The sequence below is a fragment of the Aotus nancymaae genome, unplaced genomic scaffold (genome assembly GCF_030222135.1).
Source record: "Aotus nancymaae isolate 86718 unplaced genomic scaffold, 86718_ANA_hifiasm-v0.15.2.pri h1tg000036l, whole genome shotgun sequence".
NCBI lineage: Eukaryota > Metazoa > Chordata > Mammalia > Primates > Aotidae > Aotus > Aotus nancymaae.
In genome coordinates, this window is record NW_026988450.1 from 53,269,353 (window position 1) to 53,296,694 (window position 27,342).

General features: G+C 40.2%; 1 protein-coding gene across 1 annotated transcript in view; it reads right to left on the reverse strand.

Annotated features, from left to right (window-relative positions):
• DPYS (dihydropyrimidinase) overlaps positions 1-27,342 on the reverse strand; it is an 86,887-nt gene that overhangs the window by 25,209 nt on the left and 34,336 nt on the right. Inside the window, exons 5-7 of the mRNA XM_021675644.2 lie at positions 26,677-26,833; positions 25,112-25,253; positions 21,395-21,537 (exon numbers count right to left, since the gene is read on the reverse strand). Of these exons, the coding sequence (XP_021531319.2) occupies positions 21,395-21,537; positions 25,112-25,253; positions 26,677-26,833 (442 nt within the window). The remainder of the gene's footprint in view (positions 1-21,394; positions 21,538-25,111; positions 25,254-26,676; positions 26,834-27,342) is intronic.

Genomic DNA, 27,342 nt, shown 5'->3' on the forward strand with positions numbered 1-27,342 from the left:
CAGAAACTCCAAAGCCGTCACAAACATACTCTTAAAATAGGCATAACAAATATTTATGGCCTCTTTGCTCTGAGCTAGGCATTAAAAACATTATCTTTAATCCTCACAGTAAACATATGATATCAATATTATTATTATCTCTATTTTATAGATGAGAACACTAAGGCTGAATGAGGTTAAGTTGCCTAAGACACAGTTGGCACATGGAAAAACTAGATCTTGAACTCAGATCTGTGAAGTAAAAAGGGTTCCCAGCTCATGTGAACCTCTGCAGGGTCTGTAAGTTCTTTTGGAAGTGCCTGCAACAGTCAGTAACCATGCAATGCTCACTGTACTAGCACTAAGCTTATATATTTCTGCCAAGGCTAGGAAGTTTTACCTAATGCTCACTGCTCAAAACCATCAGTTAGTTTTGAATTGATGAAGCCACTTATGATCTAAGTGTTTAAGTGGAATGTGTTTAGAATTTTCTAAACTTAAATGAGTGAACAAAGTAACAGTTGTGAATAACAAAGTAACTTCCTGCTTCACTGTCTGAAGACTGCACTGTGGAAAAATAAGGCAAAAAGCCTTCCAGGCATCAAAGGCTCCTTGATGTGAACTGGAGATCAGGATGTCCATCTGAAGAGATGACCTTGGATATTCAATGAGAGGAGTCTGCAGTCCACAGATCTCTAAACCAGAGTTTGGCAAACTATGGCCCACAAGCCAAATCTGGCCCACAGCCTGCATTATAAATAAAGTTTTATTGAAACACAGTCACATTCATTTACATATTATCTGTTGCTGCTTTTGCAGTACAACAGCAGAGTTGAGGAATAGTAACAGAGTCCCTACGGCCCACAAAGCCTAAAAAAATGTACTATGTAGCTCTTTACAAAAAGTTTGCTTTTCCTCTGCTCTGAGTGTCTTTAGTGGCAAAAACAAATAAACAAACAAAAAGCAACAATAACAACACAAGCCTCCTGAAAAGTAATTGGAAGACCTAAAACTTGGTGTGAGAGAGCCACAAGTAAGAAAAAAATGACAGGCAAGGACCTAAACGGAGTGAGAAAAAAGGGATGGGAAAAATGAAAAAGTAACCACAAAAAGTTGCAGTGGCAGTGGGACACCAATGACCTCCTCACGGTGTCAGGTGTGGCCACTATCCATGAAGCATCTGCTGTATTCGAAGTACTTTCAGGTATATTGCCTGATGGAGTCTCTCAACAATCCACATTTGTATTGCCATTTAACAGATGAGAAAGCAGAGACTCAGAAAGCTTGAGTAACTTGTCCTGAATCAGCAGGGCCAGAAATCAAACTTAACAGGCTGACGCTGAACCCACTCCATTCTCCTGCCCCAGTACTCCAGACATCAGTGTTCATCCCCTGCCCAAAGGATGAAAGCACTATACTCTTCACTCATTCAAATGATTACCTGACACTGGAATTTTAATAGTAATTATCTACTTTCCATCTGGGTGAAATCCTGGTGACAGCTAATCATCTCTTCCAGCCGTGGTGCATGCTAGCGTTTCACTGACACTCCTGAAATAGAGCATCTTGGAGCCTCTGTCAGAGCTAGAAGCTCAGCCTCAGGGTCCCAATTAGCAATTAAGTTGTATGGTTCGAGCTTTGCCCAATCTAAAAGGTGTCTGCTTCTAGGAAGCACAATCAGCTGGTGCTAATGTAGTTACTGTAACATCACCTCTCTCTGCCTGGAGCAGGCACAAGGCTGAGTCCAAGATGGTGTTGCTGAAAAGCTGCAGAACTGCAGACCATGAAACTGACTCAGCTTCACCATGGAGCACGCCTGAGGGCATTCATGCAGGAGGTGGGTGGGAAGCAGCACCCAGGAGGGCACAATGAGCTACCCGCCATCTGCTGTCTTGCTCAAACAAGTTCATGGGGTGCTTAAAGTTCTGGGCACTGTTGCAAATAATTAACATATATCAACTCTTAGCCTTTGATATGGGTATTATAATCATTCCCCTTTGACAGACAAGGAAATTGAAGCAAACCAAGGTGAAGTAACTACTCCTGGGTTACACCGTCAATAAGTGGAGGGACAGATTACAAACCCAGGCAGTCGGGCTCCAGAGGCCAAATATGAACCCCTGTGCTGCAAGTGCCCCTTCTTTCCCTGCCCTTCTAAGAGGCTGTAAGCTCTGCAGTGGTTAAGAGTCTAGATAGATACTGCAGTCAACCAGGCCTGCTCTGAATCCCAGCCCTGTCCTTTCCAGATGTGTGAACTGGGCAAATGATTTAACCTCTCTGAACCTCTGTAGTTTTCTTCTTAAAATGCTTACCTCCATTGACAATGGCATCTACACCTAGAGCTCTGGTGGAGGGTGGAAGTGACACAGCAGCCATTTTGCACACATGATACCTGCTGACTCATCTCGTGGTGTGAGAATGCGGTCTGGTCTGCAACGTTCCACCTTCCCCTGGATCCTCCTTCATCTGCTCTGACTCCTGGGCCAGGTGTGTGAGGGTGGCCCCATGACAAAAGGCGCCACCCACACCACATACCAAGGGAAAAGGCGACAAGAATGGACTAGGGTCTCCATCTTTCCCTGTGGGGCTCCAGCTCGTGCTTGGGGCTTCACCTAGTCCTCGCTCTTCCCATTTCACCTCCTTCTTCCCTTCCTGACCACCTGCCCTCTGGCCTGCAGGTTCTAGCATCAGACATGAAGGTAGCAGCCTTGCAGAGAGTCCAGGCCCTGTGACTGTGGAAGGTCAAGTCATACATATGCATGTATATGAGTCTTTTTAAAAATGTATAAATGAAGCAACAGAGGCTCAGAGAAGCCAAGTAACTCACCTCAGAGGATAATAAGAGTGTATATGACTCAAATACGAAGTGCTTATCACTGTGTAGCATCTCTCGCTATAAGTGATCCATCCAGAACACAAGTCTAGAGCTAAATGCACATTTATGGGGAGAGAGATCCAAGATGGCTGATCACTAGCAGCTCGGGCTCGTAGTTCCCAGTGAAAGCGCAGAGAACGAGAGGACGCCACACTTTCAGACGAATATTTGTTGCTAACGGACCGGGAGATTCCCAGCAGAGGAGCCCCACGCGTCGCCAGGGCGACTCTTGTGGCCAGTGCGGCGGTTTTGCTGGTGCCTTAGCGTGCCAGTTTTTGGTGTAGAGTCCGGAGATTCCCGGGCAGAAAAGCACCATCAATCTTAACACCACTATTTTGGCCGGCGCAGTGGATTGCTCAGATTTCGGCGCTGGGAATCAACAAGTTGGACGTCTGCTCAGAGACCTAGTTAGAAAGTCGGTAATTACAAAGACAACAGATGGATAAATATATAATGAAGGGAAGAAATCAGCGTAAAAAGGCAGAGAATACTCAAAATCAGAATGCCTCTCCCTCTACAGGGGATCGCAATTCCTCATCAGTAACGGAACAAGGCTTAATAGATTACCAGTGTGTTCCAATAACAGAAGTAGGCTTCAGAAGGTGGATGATAAGAAACTTCTGTGAATTAAAAGAACTTGTTCTAACCCAATGCAAAGAAACTAAGAACCTTGAAAAAAGGTTTGACGAAATGTTAACGAGAATGGACAATTTAGAGAGGAATATAAGTGAATTGATGGAGCTGAAAAACACAACACGAGAACTTCGCAAAGCATGCACAAGTTTAAACAGTCGAATTGATCAAGTAGAAGAAAGGATATCAGAAGTCGAGAACCAGCTCAGTGAAATGAAACGAGAAGACAAGATTGGAGAAAAAAGGATGAAAAGGAATGAGCAAAGTCTCCAGGAAATATGGGACTATGTGAAAAGACCTAATTTATGTTTGATAGGTGTACCTGAATGTGATGAAGAGAATGAATCCAAGTTGGAAAATACTCTTCAGGATATCATTCAGGAAAACTTTCCCAACCTGGCAAGGCAGGGTAATATTCAACTCCAGGTAATACAGAGAACACCACAAAGATATTCTTCAAGAAGACCAACCCCAAGGCACATAATTGCCAGATTTATTAGGGTTGAAATGAAAGAGAAAATACTAAGGGCAGCCAGAGAGAAAGGTCAGGTTACCCATAAAGGGAAACCTATCAGACTTACAGCAGATCTCTCAGCAGAAACCCTACAAGCCAGAAAAGAGTGGGGACCAATATTTAACATCCTTAAAGAAAAGAACTTTCAACCCAGAATTTCCTATCCAGCCAAACTAAGCTTTATAATCGAAGGAAAAATTAAATCCTTTGCGAACAAACAAGAACTTAGAGAGTTCACCACCACCAGGCCTGCTTTACAAGAGCTTCTGAAAGAAGCACTATACATATAAATGAACAACCAATATCAGCCTTTCCAAAAATATATCAAAATAAAAGAACATTAACACAATGAAAAATTTACACTAATGGGCAAAACAGCCAGCTAGCATCAAATGCCAGTATTAAAGTTATATATATTCTAATTGGATAAAAAGCCAAAACCCACTGATATGCTGCATCCAGACCCATCTCACATGCAACGATACATAAAGACTCAAAACAAAGAGAAGGAGGAAGATTTATCAACCATTCAGAGAGTAAAAATAAACAAATAAACAAAAAGCAGGAGATGCAATTCTCGCCTCTGATAAAGTAGACTTTAAAGCAACAAAGAGCAAAAGAGGCAAAGAAGGACATTACATAATGGCAAAAGGATCAATGTAACAAGAAGAGCTAACGATTTTATAGATCAACGAGACAGAAAATTAACAAGGACATCCAGGACTTGAACTCAGACCCGGAACAAGTAAACTTAATAAACATTTATAGAACTCTCCACTTCAAATACATAAAACATACATTACCACCTCACACCTATTCCATAAGTGACTACATAATTGGAAGTAAATCACTCCTCAGTAATCGCATAGCATTTCATAGGTTTAAATGAAATATTGGTTGGCTGCTCGTTTGTTATTTTCTTCCCTTATTCCTTCCTGTTTACATCAAGTATAATTATCGGTATAAAAGAGGTTTTCAATACCCATTACTAAACTGCATTCTAGCCTGGGCAAGAAAGCAATACTCCCATTCTCTCTCTCCCTTTCTCTTCCTTTTTCCTCCTCTTCTTTATTCTTTTTCTTTCTTTCTTTTTAAAAAAATAAATAAATAAATAAATAAATGCGCATTTATATAAAACTTTAACCCCTCTTCTTCCAGAAATATTGAAGCACTTTAAAAGGAAAATGTAACAGGAGGTAGGATAATTAGGAATAAAAACAGAACAGGAAAACATTAGAAAAAATAGATGGTACCAGGTACCTGTGGGTCCTATAATTTATATCTACATAGGAGATTATACTCAGCAGCCTAAACTCCTATAAACAACCTTTCCCCAAAAATAGGCAACCAAAGAATGAATCCATTTAAGGCATGTTGTCATGTTTTCTTTCAGGCCATGCATACAATTTATTCTCATAGGTAACAGAAAAGCAATAAATGAGCTATGAGAAGAGAAGAAGCTTTGCCATATTTTAGGAATTGGAAACGCTGCTATATTAAAAACAAAACTACAACTTGATCTTTTATCATTGCTGAAAATCATTCATGGATCATTAAACTCTTCTCATCTCTGGTTTCTCTCTTAAATGAGGAGAATAGTATACTAATTAGGCTTAAAATGTTACCATAAAGAAAGCTAGGTTCCAAGAAATGGGTTTCCTATGTCCAGAATCTTAAGACCACTATTTCATAGCTCTAGCCCACAAACTATACACAACCCTATTCACTTCTGACTTGAGACAGAAACAAACAAACAAACAAATCATCTGGATGGAAGAATGGAGAAAATCCCTACCATTCAATGGGTTTATCATACATTCATTTATTTAACATGGATTTACTGATCACCTACTCCATGCCAGGCACAGTTCTAGATACTGAGGATACAGCAGTGAACAATGATAAAAATCTGTGCCCTCATGGAGTTCACACCTTAGCCATGCAATTTCTGCATTTGGAAGAATCTCTTTGTTATAAATATGATTCTGACATACCTTAGTGAACAAAGTCAATGTTTCAATAACAGTAACATGCTTGTAGCACTTTACAGTTTATACAGAACACTTTCATGTAACTATAGCATTTATTTCTCAAAAGAACCTTATGGAGTTTGCAAGAAATGTGACAGACCCTTTAAATAAAGACACAAATAATATGATATTACCAAAAGAAACATGAACAAAGGGGCATGAATAGATATTTCTTCATAAGAAAAAGAACCCAATGACTAATAAACATGAAAAAGCATTCAATTTCCTTAGTGCTCAGATGTATGTAATTCACAGCTGAAAGGTAACACTTTTTACCTGCCAAAGTAGCAAAAATAAAAGAAAAAAAAGAGATTGTGCTGTGTAAAAAGATTGGACCCTTTGAAACAGTAATTTTCTCTTAGTAATCCATTCAATGGGAACAATCAGAAATTTTAAAACTCCAAGTTACCCATTACTATGAAACCTAAATTAAGGACCTAACATTAAAAAAATTATATAGAGACACTTTCTTTGAGGCCACCAGTCCATGCTGTCAGACAGAGTGCCTTTAGAATCAAAGGATTCTAAAATGTATTTGGATCCTCCAAACATGTTTAATGGCCCTGTGCAATGAAATGTCTAAGGGGCATTCTACTAAAATTGTGGTTACGACTGTGCCTCACCAACATGCCAGTTACAAACTAAACGTGCAGGGCCAGGCATGGTGGCTCATGTCTGTAATGGCAGCACTTTGGGAGGCCGAGGTGGGTGGATCGCTTGAGGCCAGGAGTTCAAGACCAGCCTGGCCAACATAGTGAAACCCCATCTCTACTAAAAGCACAAAAATTATCTGGGCATGGTGGTGCACGCCTGTAATTCCAGCTACTCGGGAGGCTGAGGCAAGAGAATTGCTTGAACTAGGGAGGCAGAGGCTGCAGTGAGCCAAGATCATGCCACTGTACTCCAGCCTGGATGACAGAGAAATTAATTAATTAATTAATTAAAAAATAAAAAATCTTTAAAAAATACAAACTAAATGTGCAGGACAGGAAATGCATAAATAGGGATGAAACTGTAATTGACAACAAACTGAAATTTGGGATAATTGTTGAATTTTTCTAAGCTTTCTTTCCTAGCATCCCCCATTATAAAAGTCATTTACTTTGGTATCTCCCTACTAGTTTATAACTCTCTAGTGCTTTATCACTATATACATGATCATGATATTAATGTTTTTTAAAGTCCTACTATATATCAGGCACCAAATTAAAGGTATTAACTTCTCACCAAGCCCCAAAAGTTACTACAATTATTATCATATCTACATTTCACTGGGGAGGAAAGAGCCTTGAAGAGGGGAGTAAGTTGCTGAAGGTCATGCAGCTGGTACTGGCAAAGTTGAGATTTAAATCCACTTGCCTAATTTGGCTCTAAATGCCATGTCCCTTAACCATTGGGCCTAATCTTTTACCTTGTATTATAGTTATTTGAGTTATTTGGGGTGTCTCTTATCTGTCTAATTAGATCCTAAATTCCTTTAGCGTAAATTTTTTCACTCAACTTTGAGTACAATGCATTGCATCCAGCTGGCACTCAATAAATGCTTGGTTCATACATGAGCAAGGCTGCAGTTGTTTTAAAGTCATTTCTGACTCCTCTCTTTTACTCCATTTCCAATCTTTCACCAGCCTAAATGAATTCCTTCTTTTTCCCATTTTCCAGGACTTCATTTTGTTTGCTCTATTCTTGTCTTATCCCCTCAGGCCAGACTCCTACGATAGCCTCCTGACCCTTCTCCCTGACTCCAATCCATCCTATACACTCATCACCCTAAAATACAACTTAGTCAGATTTCCCCAGCAGATGGCCCTAGACACAAAACTAAAACCCTCAGCCCTAGCGTGATCAGGTATGGGTAGAGCTCCTAGACCATCACCTTTGACCAAAAGCAACCTCCTATAGTGACAGTCAGTGTAGGCTTAGACTGAGAGCGTTTCCAAGGACATGGGAGTTTCAGTGCTAAAACTGGGAAAGTCCCCAGCAAACCAGAGTGAGTTGGTTATGCTGCATCCTCCACCCTATCTCCAAAGCCCCTTCTCTCTACAGCCATGTACTCTACAAATAACACCATTTTCTACTGGTGCCAGGCAGATTGGGAAGCACAGATTGAGATAAACTCAAACCCTCATTCAAAGACATTCAACAGCTCATGCTGCCTCACATAAAACCCGCTCTATTTCACCTAACATTCAAAGCCCTTGGCAGTCTGACCAGGACGAATCTCATCTTCAACTCCTTTCCTCTGCTCATTCCCCAGTTTTTGTTACCCTGTGACAGTATCTTTCCCATTTTCCTCATTTGCCCCCAACTTCACCATCTGGATGGCTTTACTGTTCCCATCCACCTCTCCAGAGTCACCTTCAAGGATTTGGTTAGTGCAAAGCCCCTTCCAAGCCCAAACCAGTTTTCTGTGAAGTCTTCGCAGACAACCTCAACTCAGGACAAGTATCTGGACCACCCGTTTGTCGAGGAGACAAGCACATGAGGCCCCCTCCACCTCTGGTACTGATGTGTTGAGCTGATATTTTTCTCTTCCAAAACTTAGTTATTCTTTCCTATGTTTATATCTTTGTCTCACCAAAATGCAACCTCTCTGATGACAGGTATTACCTCTTATATTTATGTCTCCCACGGTACTCAGTAACTTCTCCCACATTTCTTACACACAATGAACATGCAATCAGTATATGTTTTCAGATAACTGATTAATACTGTCCTCCTCCCCTTCACCCCAACCATGTGAGGAATTCAGCAATCCTTCCACACAAACGCTCCATTTGTTTTTCTTGTGGGTAAATTGCCTTCTCGTTATTCTGCCTCCAGAAACTTAGCTCTCTTTAAATAAACGCCTGGTAGGAGGACAGAACTGAGAGCAAAATATGAACATTTCCCTTCCCTGATGAGAAGAAAAGGGCACAGTCATAGCGCAGGATGATAGTGGGGGGCTCACGGGAAGAAAATATAACAAAAACATAAGAAATCACCTTTAAAAACTTTTGGAGAAGGAAAGAGCATTGCAAATATAGAGAATGATAGAGAAAAGGTAGAGAGAAAAGAACTTCACAGGAGAGGAAAAAACAAAACAAAGCTATCTGTTAGAAGACAGCCAGAGAAACATGCTGAGAGCCCAGCACAAATGCTCAGCTCTACCCTGTGAGGAGCAGCCTGTGTGAACCCCTCCAGGAGGTACCTCCTCCACGCAGACAGCATGCCTCGAGAACACATTTGGGGAGGCCCTTCCTTGCCCAGACAGCATGCGGACCCAGTTAACAGACTGAAGGCAGGCAGGGTGAACCAATGGAAAATTTCCTTCAGACAACATAACCTCAGCATAAAAAACAACATCGATCCATTTGCCTCCCAGCCAAAGAGAAATCAAGTTAGACAAAGGAAATTAGGCAGTAAGTTTAATGTGACTCCAGTTGCAGCTGCAAAATAAACCTAATGTACTCTGACTCTCCTTCACATGTGCTATCTGGTTTGCACAGGCCACTTCTTTGGGAGGGCACCAAAGAAGTGTTCCGCAGGTACATGAAATCTTTTAAACTTAGAAGTCAACTGCCTGCTGGTGTTCAAAGAAGCCCCACCGCCAGCAGGATATGCTCAGAACTGATGTCCAGGAGTGTTGGCAGATTTGCAGGGATGCAGGCCACACGCCTGCCAAGTGCACACTTGTGACCAGTGACAGAATGCACAATCTGTTGTCCTGGCACACAGTAAGGAAGCACTGACCTCGGACTCTCAGGTTCTATGTGATGAGATCAGGAAATCAAGGGCCAATGTGAATGTTTGTGAAAACCTGTAGCTATAAAGAGAGGTCCGGATTAATAGGAAACACTTTTATGTCTATGTGCATGCGTCCTGGGTGGGTGCCAATATTATATATTTCAAGCACTGTGTGTGCAGTTAGAATGATGAAATAGGTGCAGACTCAAGTCACCAAATAGGTGAACATTTGGCTGTGTCACCTCAGGGGACCAGAAGGGGTCCTGAGCCTGTGCTGTCTCCACTTCCTCCCCCACTCACATTCCAGCTCCAGGCCCACCCCTGCCAGAATTACAGGGCCTACCAGCTTTGTTTCTGTGGCTTTGGTGTGGTAGGTCTGGCCAGAGAACCTTCTGATTGGTGGGCTTACTCTGGCATTGAGAGCTAGTACCGGAACCATCAGAATCACAATTCAAAATACAACTGGGGCAAAAAGCAAAAGCCACCACCTCTCTGCTGGCGATGCCCTTACCGCACTGGTAAAGAATGGGATTGTGCCTAATCACTTTGTCACCACCATCTACTATGTCTCTGGCACACAGCAGGGCCCAAGATATGGTTTGTAATGACTGAATAAATAAACGTGGAACAAGATAAAAGTGTAATAGAGACAAATGAAAATTTCTGCATTTAGTTGCAAAGATCCAAAATTTATATGTTTCTGGCGGAGAAAATGTGCCAGCATTTCATGGAAAACAAATCAGGGGCCAGATGAATGCCCCAGAGAAACTGTCACACATATATACAAAGACATACAGTGTCTGAAATACTAAAAAATTACAAACGACCCAAAAGTCCACCAGCAAAAGAATATATCATCAATTATAGCATATTCATAAAGTGGAATACTATAAAGCAGTGAAAATGAATAAAACAAACTACACATTTCAACATACATAAGTCTAAAAATTATAATATTGAGAAAGTTGCACAATACACATAGTACAATTCATATAGAGCTAAAAATACACAAAAATTTTATATATATTATATATCATATTATATATTATGTAAATACATATGCATGCCTTAAAAATGCATCTGTATATAGTGAATAGGAAAAAATGCATGGAAATGATGAACACCAAATTGTGTAGTTGTTGAGAGGAGGAAGGAGATACACAAGTGTTAGCTATAGTACTTTTGTTACTTTTTGTTTATATTAAATATTGTACTTTTTAAAAAATTATGGACATTGTAAATTACTATCTACTCAAACAGACTTAAAAGTGTAACACAGGAAGCAACTATTTACTATAATCCTAGTCTTTTTAATGACTCTGATGTTTAATCAGGAAAGACCCAATATAAGTTTTTTAATTACTCACTGAATAAATGTGGTAAGATATTAAAACTTCATGCAATTGCTCACAATGACTGTTTCTGACACATAAGGTGTATTCAAGAAAAATGTTATTTAAGAAATGCAAAGTTCTGCATTTACTTATAAAACTAATCAGCCTCAGATATTCCTGCTCTGATGGTTTTCCAGGCAGGCACATGTGTAGTTCTGGGGCGCACATGTTTGCAGGACATGGACAAGCGTGTGTCAAGAGAAGGGTGGGTACAGAAGTGGTCAGGTCATTGAGATTTTGCTACTCATGGGCCTAAGGATCTGGTGAAGAACTTGGGAATGCTCATCTGGTGTTGAGAAGGCTTACTTGGGGCCAATAACTTTCTTCAAACATTTGAATGAATAAGTGAAAGGACTATCATATGAGAGTGTAGATCTATTCTGCATAATTCCAAAGCTAAACATGTTAAGGGCTAGGAGGAGGTAATTTTTAATGCAATAGAAAGAAGAATGTCCTCACAATTACAGGCATCCCAGAAAGAAATGGACTGTTTGGTTAGGCAGTACGTTCCCTGAATTAGCAACAATCAAGCAAAGGTATAGAGAACTCCATTTGGGAGTGCCAATTGAACTTTCTGAGTCCCAAAGTCTTATCTAATTCTATGACTCTAAACCAGTGTTTCTCAAACTTAAGTGTGTATCAGAAGCCCCTGGAGGGCTTGTGAAAGCCTAGATTGCTGGACCCAACTCCTAGAGTTTTTGAGGCCGCAGCTCTGAGAGTTGGCATTTCTAGCAAATTCCCAGATGATGTTGATGTTGCCGGTCCAGAAACCATACTTTGAGAACCTCTGCTCTTAAAAAAATAAAAATAGTAAATCAGTAAATCTTAAGGTTTTTTTTGGTGTTTTGGTAAGGCCATTAAAATGCAGGCTCTTCCCTGAATTACTTACTGCCTCCAAATAGACTTCCACTGGCATCTTCTAGAGGGAGGTGATCATTTTTATAGATGATTTCTTGAAAGGCCTTTGTAGGAAGCCAAGGCTCTTGGCTGTACGTCAAGAATATAAGGACCCCGGGATTCTTTTGAGATACTGACATTAAATTTCTTTTGAACCATTTTCACTCTGTCCTCTATTTTCTCCATAACCAGTGGCCATAATTTTAAAATAACTGAGATTTAGAGATGAGTCTGGGTCCATCCAGAATTAGAGATGAGTATGGGTCCAAAAACAGAGTTGTTTGACCCACAGAAGGATCTGACCTGGTGTAAACCACATTCACGGAAAGGTCTGGTGATGCCAGCTAGCCACCGTGTCTGGAATGCATCTTCGTCAAGCACTGCTTTGGGGAAGGAGACGGAAGTACTGAGAATTCTCTTCTTTTCAATTCAAAGGGGAAAAAAAATGTAAAACATGGATCTTGAACCAGTTCCATGGGCAGATAAAAAAAGTTTAGACAAAAATGTTAAATCACACATTTGTCCATTAGTATCCGCTTTCTTCACTCAACAAATGACAATTGAGCTTCTATATATACCTGGAGCTATGCTGAAACCTAGGGATACAGTTGTAAATAAGACAGGCAAATGCCAAAGATATAAAAGCATATAATCTATGTCAGCTAGGAAGAAAAATACAGCAGGTGCTTAGTTAGGAAAGCCTATGTCTTTCACACAACCTCGCTTGGTGCTTATTTTTTGCCCAATGCTAATGCTGAAAATAAACTGCTTACTCTGGCCAAAGCAAACGATCAATGATAGAATGGGTTACTGTGATTCACTTCTAAGCTGCTTTTCTTTTATAATTTGGGGGGGAAATGCAGCTATTAGTAGTAAAGTCCCCACAAATCATTTCTAGTTCACTTGAAAGGTTCAGTTGCATAAGAACATGTTTAAATAAACAACTTAGAATACAGAGTGGTTAAAATTGTATGCATATGTAATCAGCAAAGCTAGCTTTTTTCATGCGTAGTCCAAACTTGTATTTTAAAGTAAATGTCTTCTGAAGGCCACAAAATGAATCTTGGACGTTTGTTTGAACAGTTTCACTGCTAATAATTTTTAAAAGGTGTCAGTTCTGGAGGCTTGGGCTATCTTAGCCGAAATAATCCATCTAAGCTTCCCAATTTTAGTCATTCTAAAATTTGGTGATGAAAATTAAAGGTGTGCAAGAAATCTGGGAGATGGAGTTTTTGTATGAAATATAATTCTAGTATCTTTTGGTGCTGTCTGAATTAAGTCATTATACAAAGATTTCTGACTCACAACTATAGCTAATAACATCGCCCACTCATTTCACAAACTGACCACCTACTACTGGTGACCATCTTTTACCACTAACTGACCACCTACTACACGTCAAGTGCTATTGAACACTATGTACCAAGCACCTTGTGACATTGCCTTAAAATTCACAACAAAGCTAGGAAATAAATAGCATCATCATGCCCATTTTACAAATAAAAAAAATTGAAATTCAGAAAAATTAAGTGACATACCCAAGGTCATACTCAACTTGTAAGTAGCAGACAAGGAACTTAACACCAAAGCCTTTCTCTTTACTCTATGGTACTGCTCCCCCAATAGCCCAGATGGCAGGTTTGATTTTGTGTGGATTAGCAAAAGATATTTGTTCTTCAAGGTGCTTTGCTATCATATGCTAGAAAATTGGCATAGTTGCTACCCGCATCTGTATCTATATCTAGTGATCTATCTATCCACATATATCTGGTAACTATTATGTGAAGAGTGCCCCTGTAACTGTGCAAAGGCACAACTTGAACCACCTCAGGCAGCAGCCCTGATACCATGTTGCAGCCCTGATACTGTGTTGCAAGACATCACAGTGACAAATCATGGCATAAATCATAATCATTTCCACTCATGCACCCAGGACAAGACCCACAAAATGCATGCTGGGATGCTTGTGGGTGTGGGGAGTGGTGGGGGCGTTAGTGACAGACACTTTTAGAAACAGGCATGAAAAGCAGCGTCTTCAGGCCAATCAACTACTATGAGCAGGATCACAGGCTGCTGTGCTGGTGTGTGTGTGTGTGTGTGTGTGTGTGCACATGCACAATTTCTTTGAGGAAGAGGAGGATTATAATGCACAAATTAGTCAGAGATACGCAATGTGCAACTTCAAGGGAAAATGCCTCATAGCTTCTATGAAACAGTCACTGGTGATGTAGCTATCCTACAAAGCCATAACCATTACTCTTTGCCAAAGGGCACCTGACTCCTCCTTTCTTCTCCCTCCTCACATCGTACAATCCCCACTACCCAAGGATGACAGTCATTCTTCCCCTGCTTTACACAGAAGCCCCCTCTAGAATCCAGAGAGACACATTCATAAGCTGCAAGCCATTACTCTTCACTGAATATAAAGTTAAATTCATTTATCTCTATGTTCAATGAGAAAGGAAAGGAAATTAAGCAGGAATGATAGCACAATGCCTTCGAGAATGGTGTATTCAAGGTCAAAGCCTGCCATAATTGAGTTAAAAAATAATAAACGAAAATATGCCTGCTCTGCAGAATACGGTCCAGCTAGAAGTCTTCATTAAATGTTCCAGTGCACACAATGTGTTAGCTGTGTGTTTGTGTGCTTGAGATTCTGTGAGATACCCTGTAGCTCATAAATACTGAAAAGGGACAGTTACCATAGTAACTAAGTGCTATTTAATGAATACCAAAGAACTGAAGCTCTGAGGATGGTTTTAAATTGCCAAAACATGAGTTACTGCTGCTGCTGTGGGCTTGCAAGTAACTGACATGTTACTCTCTCTAATAAGGTTTTTAACAAGTTGGCCAATTTGGCTGATCTCTGTCTTGACCACATGATTACCACAAGATTCTGTCTTAACGCCACATGAAAAGCATGTTCCTGATTTCTTCCCCTGACTCTAAGTACCAAGATATTCTATAGAAATGGGTCAAACATTCAGATGGGGAAAACGTCCTTAAATTTGAAGCTTTGACCCAAGTAGTGAAGCACTAGGACACACACCTCTGTCATAAGCAATAGACATTGGCTCAATGAGCCGTCAAGCTGAATACAGCAGGCTCTTTTGTTCCCGAAAAAGGTGAATGCTCCCTTTACATTAAACGCAGTTTGTTCTTCATTGTGCAATGGCACGGAAGAATTATTGCAGTTGATTTTTGCAGGAACTTTTTACAGGCTAGTGACGTCTTAGGTAATCTTTCATCAGGATGTCCAAACCTTCCCTACTACTCCCACTCCCAATTCTCTCTCGCCATCCATCACCATATGTCAAATTCCTCACCTTGGAATCATCTGGCTTTTTACAGATTTAAAGGGAAAAAATAAGCATGGCTGCCCTGCTTTTCTTTCCACTGGTCTCCCCTGGTAACTTTAACATGGTCCATTTTTAAGGCTACAGATTTTGTGGCAAGCATACTTACGTCTACATGCCATTAATAAGTAACAGGAATTTTAAAAATGAAAACATCTATGTACCACGAAGCCAAAAATCATTAGCAAATGCATCCGTTCTCCAGAGGCTGGCTTGTTCTTGCATAACCAGCAGCTTGAATGGCCTGGTTGGAGCCAACGGAGCTCAGTGCGGGCTGTGGGCGCCCCCTTCAGTATCTAGGGTGCAATGCATGTTGCTTTCCTTCTAGATACTAACGAGTCAGCTGGTCAATTATTTTTGCTAAAACAGTTTAAGGAAATTTTGTAGGAAAATTTTGGCCAACATCTAATGGCGCGGTGAGACAAAAACCCTGCACATTGCCAGCCTACATTTAATGTTAAAATCAGGCAGGTAAAATTTGAAAGGGAAGGCTTCCTTGCAAGAATAAAAACCCTATAGATATATTCATTTATTCATTTGATTAAATGACACTTCTGTACCAGGTGAACTCTATTTAAAATTGCCTCTGTCTGTGATAAACACAATTAAGAGTGGAGACAGCCCACAACCTCTTCACCTTCTCATTCCTTCTACAGCCTGAACCTGTTCTCTCTGTCGTGCAATGCCCAGCCTTAACTGCTTCTTCCCAGAACCCCCAATCAATGCCTTGGTTTACCTCACCTCCGTGTTTAGTCCTGACTCACAGGGCCAAAGACTATTTACTCGCCTCTCTTGTGCGATTTCATGTCGATGAACCTCTCTAACTCCACAATGATCTTTCTTCTTTTAACTTCTGTGGCATCTTGTTTCTGCCTCTCGTGTGATATTCTTAACCTATCCCTTCTGAGGCTGAGAATATTTGACTTTACATCTCCTCTCCTAGAGGGTCAGCTTCTTAAAGGCAGGGCGTGGCTGTTGTATAAGCTTGACCCTCAGCGTGCGGCTTGCCGAGGTGCTCCTGTGCAGAGTGAATTTGTGAATGAAGGAGCACACAAAGGTGACTCCTTTGGCTTCATTTCTTCTAAGAGCTCTGCTAACAAACTTATTGCTCCTAACCTCAAAAATGACGGGGCACCTAAAGAAAATAAGACCAGTGAGATAGTTCTTCCTCCTCTCCTTGGAAAATCCTTTCTACTTAAATTCATCTTTATCCATTCATTCTTCCAACATAGTCATTTACTGATCACGTGCAGTAAGTAAAAGGCATGAAATGGGAAGATGCTATTCTTACTTTTCCTCTCACCATAGCTGGTGCTGAATAAAATCTTTCTAATTTTCCTTTATACCATTTCTTAGTCTCACCGACCTTCCATGCTGTGTGGAAGGCTGCATCCTTCTCATTCACCTGTTCAACCACATTTACTGTGCTTCTTCTCTCTGCTGAACTGAGCTGGGCCTAAGTCATATAGGATCAACTAAAACAAAAATCGAGAGCATAACTCCTCACTCCTTGAGTAAGGGCTGCACATAGTGACTTCCTTCCAAAAACTACAACATGGAAAGGGGTGGGGAAAATAGCTGTATGGTGCAGAAACCTGGCAAATACTACTTCAGCCAGTTCCTCCAGGTCAACACCAGTAGTGGTAAGTCATGCTCACAATATGTCCCTTGATGTGATGTGATGAAAATGGTTCTTTACTTCTGTGGTTTTCCTCCCCCAAACCCACAATCCGAGACTTATAATGAGAAAAACATCAGAAAAATCACAACAGAGGGCCATTCTACAAAATATCTGACTGATATTCCTCAAAACTGTCAAGGTCATCAAAAACAAAGTCAGAGAAGCCTAAGGACACATGACCATTAAATGTAATATGGGATCCTGGAACGGAGAAAAACAGGCACAAACTAAGGAAATACGATAAAGTATGGATTCTAGTTAATAATAATGTATCAGTACTGGTTCATTAATTGTGACAATGTACCATACTAATGTCAGATAATAATAGTGGCAACCAGCTGTGGGGTACATGAGAACTGTCTTGTACTATCTTTGCAACTTTTCCGTAAATCTAAAATATTCTAAAATGAAACATTTATTTAAAAAATAGAAGTACACCTCAAGAATATTAATGAAGAACAAAAGGAAGGCAGATTGTGGTACAGGATTGTAAGTGGGTTTGCGGGATTCAGCAGACCTCAGGCCGCCAGGTGAGAAGAGGCAGACGGTGGCAATGGTAGGCAATGTCTGAGGACAGTGGAAAGCTATGGATGATTCATGGACAGTTAGAAAAGGCTAAAAATATTATTGCACTTCAGAAAGGTCCTAGTTGAGGTCATCAGCATAAATTTTGGTCAGGAACAGCCAGCCCAGATGAGCAACTCTCTCATAACAACCAGGCCAAGAATAGAGAAAGCTGGTGCTGCGATCGACCCAGATAAGGGCTCAGTATACAGTTTCTGCAACAATCTCTCCCTCTTTTAACGCAAACCACAATAAACATTCTTTCTCCTTGAATTCTTCCAGATTCATTATTCTATGAAGCCTGCTCTTCAACAGCCTCCTTCTCTCCTTTTTCCCACATTCTGCAGTTGAAAAAGATGAATAATCAAAGTGCAAAAACATTCTGATGATGGCTTAGAGAAAAATGTCAAAGGATTAAAGAAGCAAGATATAGAATAAGTCAAAGGAATCCAAAGGAGGCTCAATCAATTCAATATACTCTGAGAATATTTTTCCTCTTCTCAAAAAAAAAAAAAACAAGAAAACAAGAAAAGAACAACAAAAAGGTCACCAGCTTTTTGAAAGGAACTAGAGTCAGAGAAATAGAACCCCATGGTTTGTCTGCCTTCCGATCACCATAGGCAAAATAGCTAAGAACACCTAAAAATGAAAATGTCCTGCAAAGAATGAAATCGGTCAAACTAGAGAAACAGAAAATAACCATAATAATACATATCTTGTCTTTGTGTAAAACATTCTTAGTTGACAAAGCATTTTCACACGTATCTCATGTGATTCTAACCAAAACTTTGTGAGGTAGGCATGACAATTCTTAGTGATCTCATTTTACATATGAGAGAGTGGGTTTTCAGAGACTTTAAATGACCTTTGATGGATCTGGGACCAGAACCTACACATCAGGCTCGGGGCCTAGGCTGGTTTTCCTTGTGTCTGGCACGGAGGTATACACAATCAGCAGACATAGATAAAGAAGAGCTCATACTAGTAAGATAATGCAGAATATGTGTCTTTCCCCCAAAAGACACATATACAAAATACAAATATTTAATTTTCTGTTATTATTGTGATAAACATATTTGATCATTAATTTGATAAGTAATGTCCTTCATAAAGTGAAGGATGGAAATCATACCAGATATGTGAAAGAACTTATGAGAGAATGCCATAGAAAGAAATGTAAAAACATAGAAGCTTTTTAGATTGACCTTAAGTTAGTTATTCTTAGACTAGAAATGAGGGAAATTAAGCAGGTAATATATATAGATCCTTAGAAAAAAATATACACATCTGGATCATTATGTGCTATTCTGAAACAACTGAATAGGAAAGGAAGGACAAGACAATGTTATAGAAATCAGCAGCAAAACTTGTGAGAAAGTGGTCTAAATTTATATAGTCTAAAAACATGACTCAAAGAGACATAATCACAGCCTATAAATATCCTCCAAGCAGCAATACGTGGTAAATAAAGTAAGTGAGTTATTCACAACCTTAGGTTCAGGTCGTCTCTCTTTGTCCAGTTGTCTAGGGAAGACAGTGCTCTACCCCTGAGCTGGTGTCATCCTTAGAAAGCAAAACAACAGACAAGGGCTCACAAGGCTGGGCCCTGCTGGAGATACTCAGGGGTAGGATTCAAAAGAAGCAGCACATCGAATGGCCTCCTAAGACTCTCCATATCATTAGGAATTAGACTGGAGAGTCTCACAACACAATAAAGTATTTTCATTTTTTCCCTCACCTTTGATAAAGAATGACAGAGAATGAAATCAAATCCAAAAATGCTTTTAGTTATTGGCCCACCTGATTGGAAGACAAAAAGGAATATGAAAAATCAAGAATATTGTAAAGTGCTCTGCTTTGCTATCAGCAGATAGCATAGTACTGAGTCTCATGAAAACACAGCCAAGTTTATGAAGTCAAAGTCACTAGGTCAGGGTTCTCATAGCAAACGTGCCACTTACACTGTTGTACAGCTATAGTTTTCTCATTGTCATAAGGTAATCAATATTTGTCTCTCCTGGTAAAATCACATTTAAGACACCAAAACATTTAAAAAACCCACTGAGAGCTGTGACGTACAAATTATTATTGATGATTAACATTAGTATGAGGATCCCTGATGTTATGCTTTAAAAACATCACTTTTCACCAAATATTTCTTTCACAGAATACTTTTCTCCCTTTTGAAAATTTCTGAGTTTTCGGATAAAAGCTCATGATCTCCTTCAGTCACAAGTTATTTCAAAAGGTCTGCATGGTCCCAGCCCTTGAAGTAGCCTAAATTGTTTGAATTACAGCCAAGATGGCCCTGGGCAGGCCCCTGCTGGGTGTACAGCAGCCCTCTGTAGAGTGATCTTTTAAATATCAGGAATTCTCTAAACACAGCATGCTCAATTCAGCCATAGAGCAATCCAAGTCCAAGCATTTTTTTTTTCCTTTGCCTTTCCAAGCACAATTTTTCTACCCTTGTAGAGAAGCTGCCTACATTTGGTTTTATTTGCCTTCATTTTGTATGCAGGGAGAGGGACCTAGATCATTTGACAACCAGATATTTAGTCCTTAAATGGGCAATACGTCCTTATTAACATAAGAAAGATCTTGAGCCATGTCTTGTTGTTATCTTAAGATATTTATGAAAATAAGATGTTTACAATACCCTTTATGGCATTGCATGGTTTGTACCCAGCGAAGAGGTGATACGCTGAAGTGTTTCACTGAAGGCTGCCTGCTTGCTATGACTACAGCCTGCCAACCATGTGAACTGATCCCTGGGTGGGAACAATGGGTACCCAGAGAATGTCAAGCAGAAAAAAAACAAGTATTTTCTATGGGAATATCTGGGACTCGCTTTTAAGCTTACAGCAATGGTAGCTTAGTGCTTCAAATGGTCATCGTTTCCCCATGGGTAACCCAAAAGCACTTCAATTGAAGCTGGGCCTTTGTGACAATATTAGCCCAAGAAACTGTAGACTTTTGCTTACTACAATAGAAACCCTAATAGACTTTGAATAAATGCTTGTACAAGGAGGCAGAAGTCCATGCAAGCACACATACATACAGACTATTAAAGCATATAATGGGATTATCTCCATTATAACTGCAAAGTTTATGAAAAACACTATCAGGCTGCAGGTGCTGCCTGTGCTATCGTCCTATAAGGAGACAATAACAAAGCTCCAGCCTCTACTGACTGCTTTCCTCAGTTGGTGGAATTTGCCGTACCTACAATATTAACATAGAATTATGGAAATTGGAAACAAAAAAGCTGGAGTCTACTAGGAATGATAGGCTGAAGATGAACTCAACTGGAAAATTTGGCTAACTGAAAGTGACATCCTTTGTGCTGGAATTTTTCTATCTGAAAGCTTTAAAAAGGCTGTAATTATTTTGAGTTTTCAATACAACCCTTTTCAGACTAAGCCTTTTATTTCCTTCGTTGCTCTGTACCTTTCTTCCATGTGAACTCGGGCATTTGCCAGGCACTGAAGTGGTAAATTCATATTGGTTTTATATACAGATCCATTGTCAGATAATGCAACACAACTTCTGCATCCTCTATGCCAAGAAAAACAAAGGAATATTTGCACATCGAAACCTTTATCTTGTGTACAGGCTCAAAATACCTGAGCACAGCCAAGTAAGTCATCTAAGGAGAAATGGCTGATTAATGTCAAAGCATTCTTTCTTTGCAAGTTAGTACATTTTCTCCATGATGAAGCCAAGGAATACAAGAACTTAGGCTTACCTTGTGGCTTTTGGGTCCCAAATCACAATGTCAGCATCTGATCCTACAGCTATTCTTCCTTTTCTTGGATAGAGATTAAAGATTTTGGCTGCATTTGTGCTTGTGACTGCCACAAATCTGTTTTCATCCATTTTACCACTATGCTGTAAAGCAATTCAAAGAATCATTCTAATTATCAAATATTAAAAAGTATCCTATCAATGAAATGACAAGACTTGCAACTCTTAAACAGAACTGCACCTAATTTCTTATATTGTGGAGCATCTGAGGATGCTGATAAGTATTAAACAGTCAGAATGCTAATGATGGAGATAATGGGGTAACATATGGAAGCCTGAAGATGACTTTTCAAAAACCCCACTAATTAGCATCCCCACTAATTCTTCCCATTTATCCTAGAATCACACAAATTGTTATGGGTGACAGCTAAATTTTGGTAATAGTATTTTCGATTCTCATTTAAAGTTTGACACTACCACATTTATGATCTGGCTTATTTATTACAGATCTAAGATTTATGAGATAATCATGTAGACATTAAATAGAATATTATGGAGTGAGGATAGGTGACAACACTTTTTTTTTTTTTTAGATGGAGTTCTGCTTTTGTTGCCCAGGCTGGAATGCAATGATGCAATCTCAGCTGACTGCAACCTCTGCTGCCCAGATTCAAGCGATTCTCCTGCCTCAGCCTCCCAAGTAGCTGGGATTACATGCATGCACCACCATGCCTGGCTAATTTTTTGTATTCAGTAGAGACGGGGTTTCACCATGTTCTTCAGGCTTGTCTCAAACTCATAACCTCAGGTGATCCATCCACCTCGGCCTCCCAAAGTGCTGAGATTACAGGCGTGAGCCACCATACCCACCTGACAACACTTAAATCAGCTGACAATGCTTTTATTGTTTTGTTTGTTTTTAAAGAATATTATAGAGTGAAGATAGGTGACAACACTTTTAAATCAAGTGACAACGCTTTTATTTTTTATTTTGAGACGGGGTCTTACTCTGTTGCCTGGGCTGGAGTGCAGTGACATGGTCATGGCCCACTGCAGGTTTGACCTCCCTTGGCTCAGGTGATCCTCCCACCTCAGCCTCCCAAGCTTTAGGTTGGTGCAAAAGTAATCGCAGTTTTGCCATCACTTTTAATGGCAAAAACTGTGATTACTTTTGCACCAACCTAATAGCTGGGACTACAGGTATGCCCCACCATGTCTGGCTAATTTTTGGTAGAGATGGGGTTTCACCATGTTGCCCAAGCTGGTCTGGAACTGTAATCCTAACAGTTTGGGAAGCCGAGGCAATCCACCTGCCTTAGCCTCCCCAAAGTGTTAGGATTACAGGCATAAGCCACCACACCCAGATTAGACCCTTTTGAAAAGATAAAAAAATCAACTCAAGAGGTTCAATTTTATGTAATTGAAGTTTTACATGAACCAACAATTATGGATAGTTTATTGCAAGAGATTTTAATATGGACAGAAATCAGAGCGATGTGGCTTCTCTAAAATAAAATTTAAAAATGTTAGGGGCTTATCCCTATTTACATGGTAAGAGGGTACTTAAGGTTTATTTAATAATCAAGGAGTCCTTGCTTTAAAAATGACTAAGAACCATGCCCTGAAAGTAATATTCCCATAAGTAAACCACATTAATGTTTCATAAAATAACATGGTTTTCTATATATTGTTTAGAACTATTCAGTCACTTTAAAGCCATTTATACACCTGGGAACTATATAGATTATGAAAATCTGCTATCATAAAGATATTCGTTGTAATAACACAAGTTCAAATGGAGGGTTCAACTGTTATCAAGAAAATCTGAGTAAAGAGAAGTCATCTGGGATAGTTAGAGTTGGGGTGGAGGAAGAGGGGGTTAGGAAAATAGTCAGCAGAAGATGGGGTAATAGAGGTGTTTTGAAGATCTAATTGTAAGCTCATGATTCAACTATCATCCAATAAGTAATGGAGACAAGTAAGGGGTTTTTGAGAGAACAATAGCACAAACAGAACTTTATTTGTGAATGAGAACTTCCATTCAAAACCTATCCTCACTCTATAATATTCTAAACAAAACAATACAAAACAATAAAAGCATTGTCAGCTGTTCTCAGTACAGAACAAGAGTTCTTGTCCTGGAATAGAGAAGGTATTGTAGCAAGTGAGACCCTGGAGACAGGGACGAGCTGTGAGATTACTGCAAAGGTCCAAACAAAATATGAGCCTCCAACTAGAATAGTAGTAATGAAGAAAGAAATAAGGAGGTGCTTTGGAAATAAAATTGACAAGACTTGGTGAATAATTCATTCGAGTTAGAAGTATGTGACATGTGTAGGGTAAAAGTAATCAAAGAGGATTCTGAAGCGTGAGATACAATTAATGTATCATTTGAGGAAGGCATCCTAGGAGATGGGTGAGAAGGGCAGGACAATGGGGACCAGAAGTCTAACCAGGCAAGTCCCCTCTGCCGGTCTTCAGCTCCACATGTCAACTGGCTGGACAAATTAACACATAGACATTTAGTCATATGATTCTTCTTTTAGTCATGCACATTTTAAAATTCTTTTTTCACAGACTTTAAATTATTATTTTTGTGACTTCATACAGAAATTTTAAAAATATGATATCCATGGGTTCTTTAAGAAATGACATCAGGCCGGGCATGATGGCTTCTCAGCACTTTGGGAGATGGAGGTGGGTGGATTACCTGAGGTCAGGAGTTCGAGACCAGCCTGGCCAACATGATGAAACTCCCTCTCTACTAAAAATACAAAAATTAGCCTAGCATGGTGGTGGGCACCTATAATCCCTGCTACTTGAGAGGTTGAGGCAGGAGAATCTCTTGAACCCAGGAGGCAGAGGTTGCAGTGAGCCAAGATTGCACCACTATACTCCAGCAACTCTGGGCAACAGAGCAAGACTCCATCTCAAAAAAAAAAAAAAAAGTGACATCAACAGAGATTTCGTGAAAAGGAAGTATAAACAGAATGAATCCCCTTCATGTATTATTTATTTATTTATTTATTTTTGAGACAGAGTCTTGCTCTGTTGTCCCAGGCTGGAGTGCAGTGGTGTGATCTTGGCTTACCGCAATCTCTGCCTCACAGGTTCAAGCGATTCTCCTGCCTCAGCCTCCTGAGTAGCTGAGATTGCAGCCATGTTCCACCATGCCCAACTAACTTTTATATTTTTAGTAGAGATGGGTTTTTACCATGTTAGCCAGCTTGGTCTTGAACTCCTGACCTCAAGTGATCCACTCACCTTGGCTTCCCAAAGTGCTGGGCTTATAGGCATGAGCCACCACACCCGGCCCCTTCATGTATTTTCTATCATTTCAAATATTTGTACCAATGACACATGAGGTATTGGAATTCAAGAACATGAGAAATCAAGAAGATGGGCTATGCCATTTCAGAGAATTCAAAAATAACCCTCTGTGTACAATCTTAATTCATCCCCTAATGTCTCTGCAAAATGGTGCGATGCATCCTCTAAACTAAAATAAACTATGTAGACAGAGAAGATTATTTCTTTGCTGATGCTATAGTGAGGGGTGGAATGGTGGTGGAGGTGATAGTATTACATTCCTAAGATCCTCCCTAGTAAAAACAAGCAAAAAGCTTCTGTATGAAAATTTGTGCCACTCTGGTCCTTAAACAGGCAGGATCCTGGCTAAAGAACTAGACAAAACAAGGTTGGGACCTGTGAAACCCACCACGCCTTTCTCCCATATTACTGACATCCGGTCTTCAACACCATTCACCCCATTGGGGATCTTGGTAAAATCATCCTTCCCAAGAGCTTTCTGGCAAGTGTTGAAAGTACAATGATCAGTCCCTGTTGTGGTTAGATCATCACTGTAAAACAAAAAAAACATGAGAGTGATGGGGTGAGTATACAGAATACATTAAGAGGAAATTGTCATAACCTTTCCTAATCTCTTGGCTCCCTTCTCAACTGAAGTCAGAAAAATGCAATGGAGAATGAGCAGGTTTTTCATGAACATATTTTATACCTCTCCTGTCTCTATTCTAGGAAGCACCTTCAGAGGACACACTGATAGGAAACATGGTACAAGATGGATTAGGAAGCATGAGTTCTAAGCTCAGCTCCGTCACTTAGTAACTGATAAGCACTTGACTGAGACTCCGTTTCTCATCTAGAAATGAATAGTTACATGTACTTGATGAAGATAACTTCAGAATCACCAGCAATAAGATAAGAGAAAACTCCTCGTCAGCAGAATACTCCACAAAAACATCACCATGGTGATCCTCATGAATGGAGGGCAGGTCCTCCAGGTCAGTCCCTAACCACATGGCCACACTGGGATGAACAGAGGGTGAGATTAGCTGAGGATGCTAAAATCACCAGGGACAGGAATCCTGCTTTGACTTGCGAGTAATCTTGGGGATGCTGAATCATGAAAGAGGAAGGAAGCCGAGAGAAACGGGTAAGTGAACCCTTGTACGGTCTGTCATGATACAATCTTATCATGAGACTGACTATCTGTGAATGGCAAGTGTTGGGATATCCATGAACGGTCGAATTTTCTTTTTTGTTTCCTTCTTTTTTTTTTTTTTTTGAGACAGAGTCTTGCTCTGTCACCCAGGTTGGAGTGCAGTGCATCTTGCTCACTGCAACCTCTGCCTCCTGGGTTCAAGTGATTTTCATGCCTCAGCCTTCTGAGTAACTGGGATTACAGGCATGAGTCACCACGCCCAGCTAATTTTTGTATTTTTAGTAGCAATGGGGATTTGCCATGTTCGCCATGCTGGTCTTGAACTCCTGGCCTCATATGATCTACCCACCTTGGCCTCCCAAAGTGCTGAGATTACAGGCATGAGCCACTGCACCTGGCCCAGGAATGGTAGAATTTTCAAGGAAAATGATCATACCTTCCCAGAAAGTAACAGTGTTACATACACAACTTAGTCCCCACATTATATCAGCTTTCAAAATTCAACAATATTCTGAGAAAAAGTAAGGCATAATGAAGAGCCCTGGCTTTGGGCAACAAGAGATGAAAAAAGTCAGAAAAGAGTAAAGTTTCAGTGAAAATGATCTGATTTCTCTGAGTCCAGAAAAGACTTTGACAAATGTTATAGCATAATTAAGTCAATGTTTTTTGCTCTGCAGATGAGGGGTATCCAGGACCTGTCAGGCCAAGTAGAAGAGAATATTGGGAGGTCAATGGAGGGTCCAGATGGGAGGACGAGCTCCCCTCCACCCAAACCTTCTTTTGGCAATATGCTTCCCAGTCATCTGCAAAATGATTACTTAGCCAACAGATTCATGAGGAAGTCGGGTGTTGAAGGGTCTGGTCGCAAGGGTGGACCCATGACGTGGTGGGCTGCATGGTGCCATTCTTTATTCCAGTAGTGAGTGCCATCTGTGCCGAGACTGGCCGCAATGGGTTCTCCATAGACCACCTTCCCTGGAAAGATTAAAAGAAGCATTCATCACTTTAATTCACTCTTAAGAGGACCATCTAACAAACACAGAAAAATTAGACTTCTCCGCCCTAGCAGAGGGTAATCTCTACAGTTTAGCAGAATCCCAAACTGTAATTTACTTTTGTGAACAGGATTTAAAAACCCACGATGAACATAAATATGAATGAGAAAGAAACCTCTGTAAGTGTAAGCTATTCATATTTTAGATCCATTTTTATTGCCATATAAGTTAGCAAAAGCTGGCCAGTACAAGAGCCATTCTAATGAAATCTTCTCCAAAACCCTACCAGATAAATGCTATTGTTATCGCCATTAAAAGATGAGAATAAAGCTATGGAGCGATAACTTCTCTGCATTTACATCACATACACTCCGTGTGGTGTGGAGGAGGTAGGATTTGAACCCAGGCATATTGACTCCAGTGGTCCTAACTTTTATGCTTTACTACCCTGATGACAGATAATTATTAGTTAGGTCATATGGAATTCAA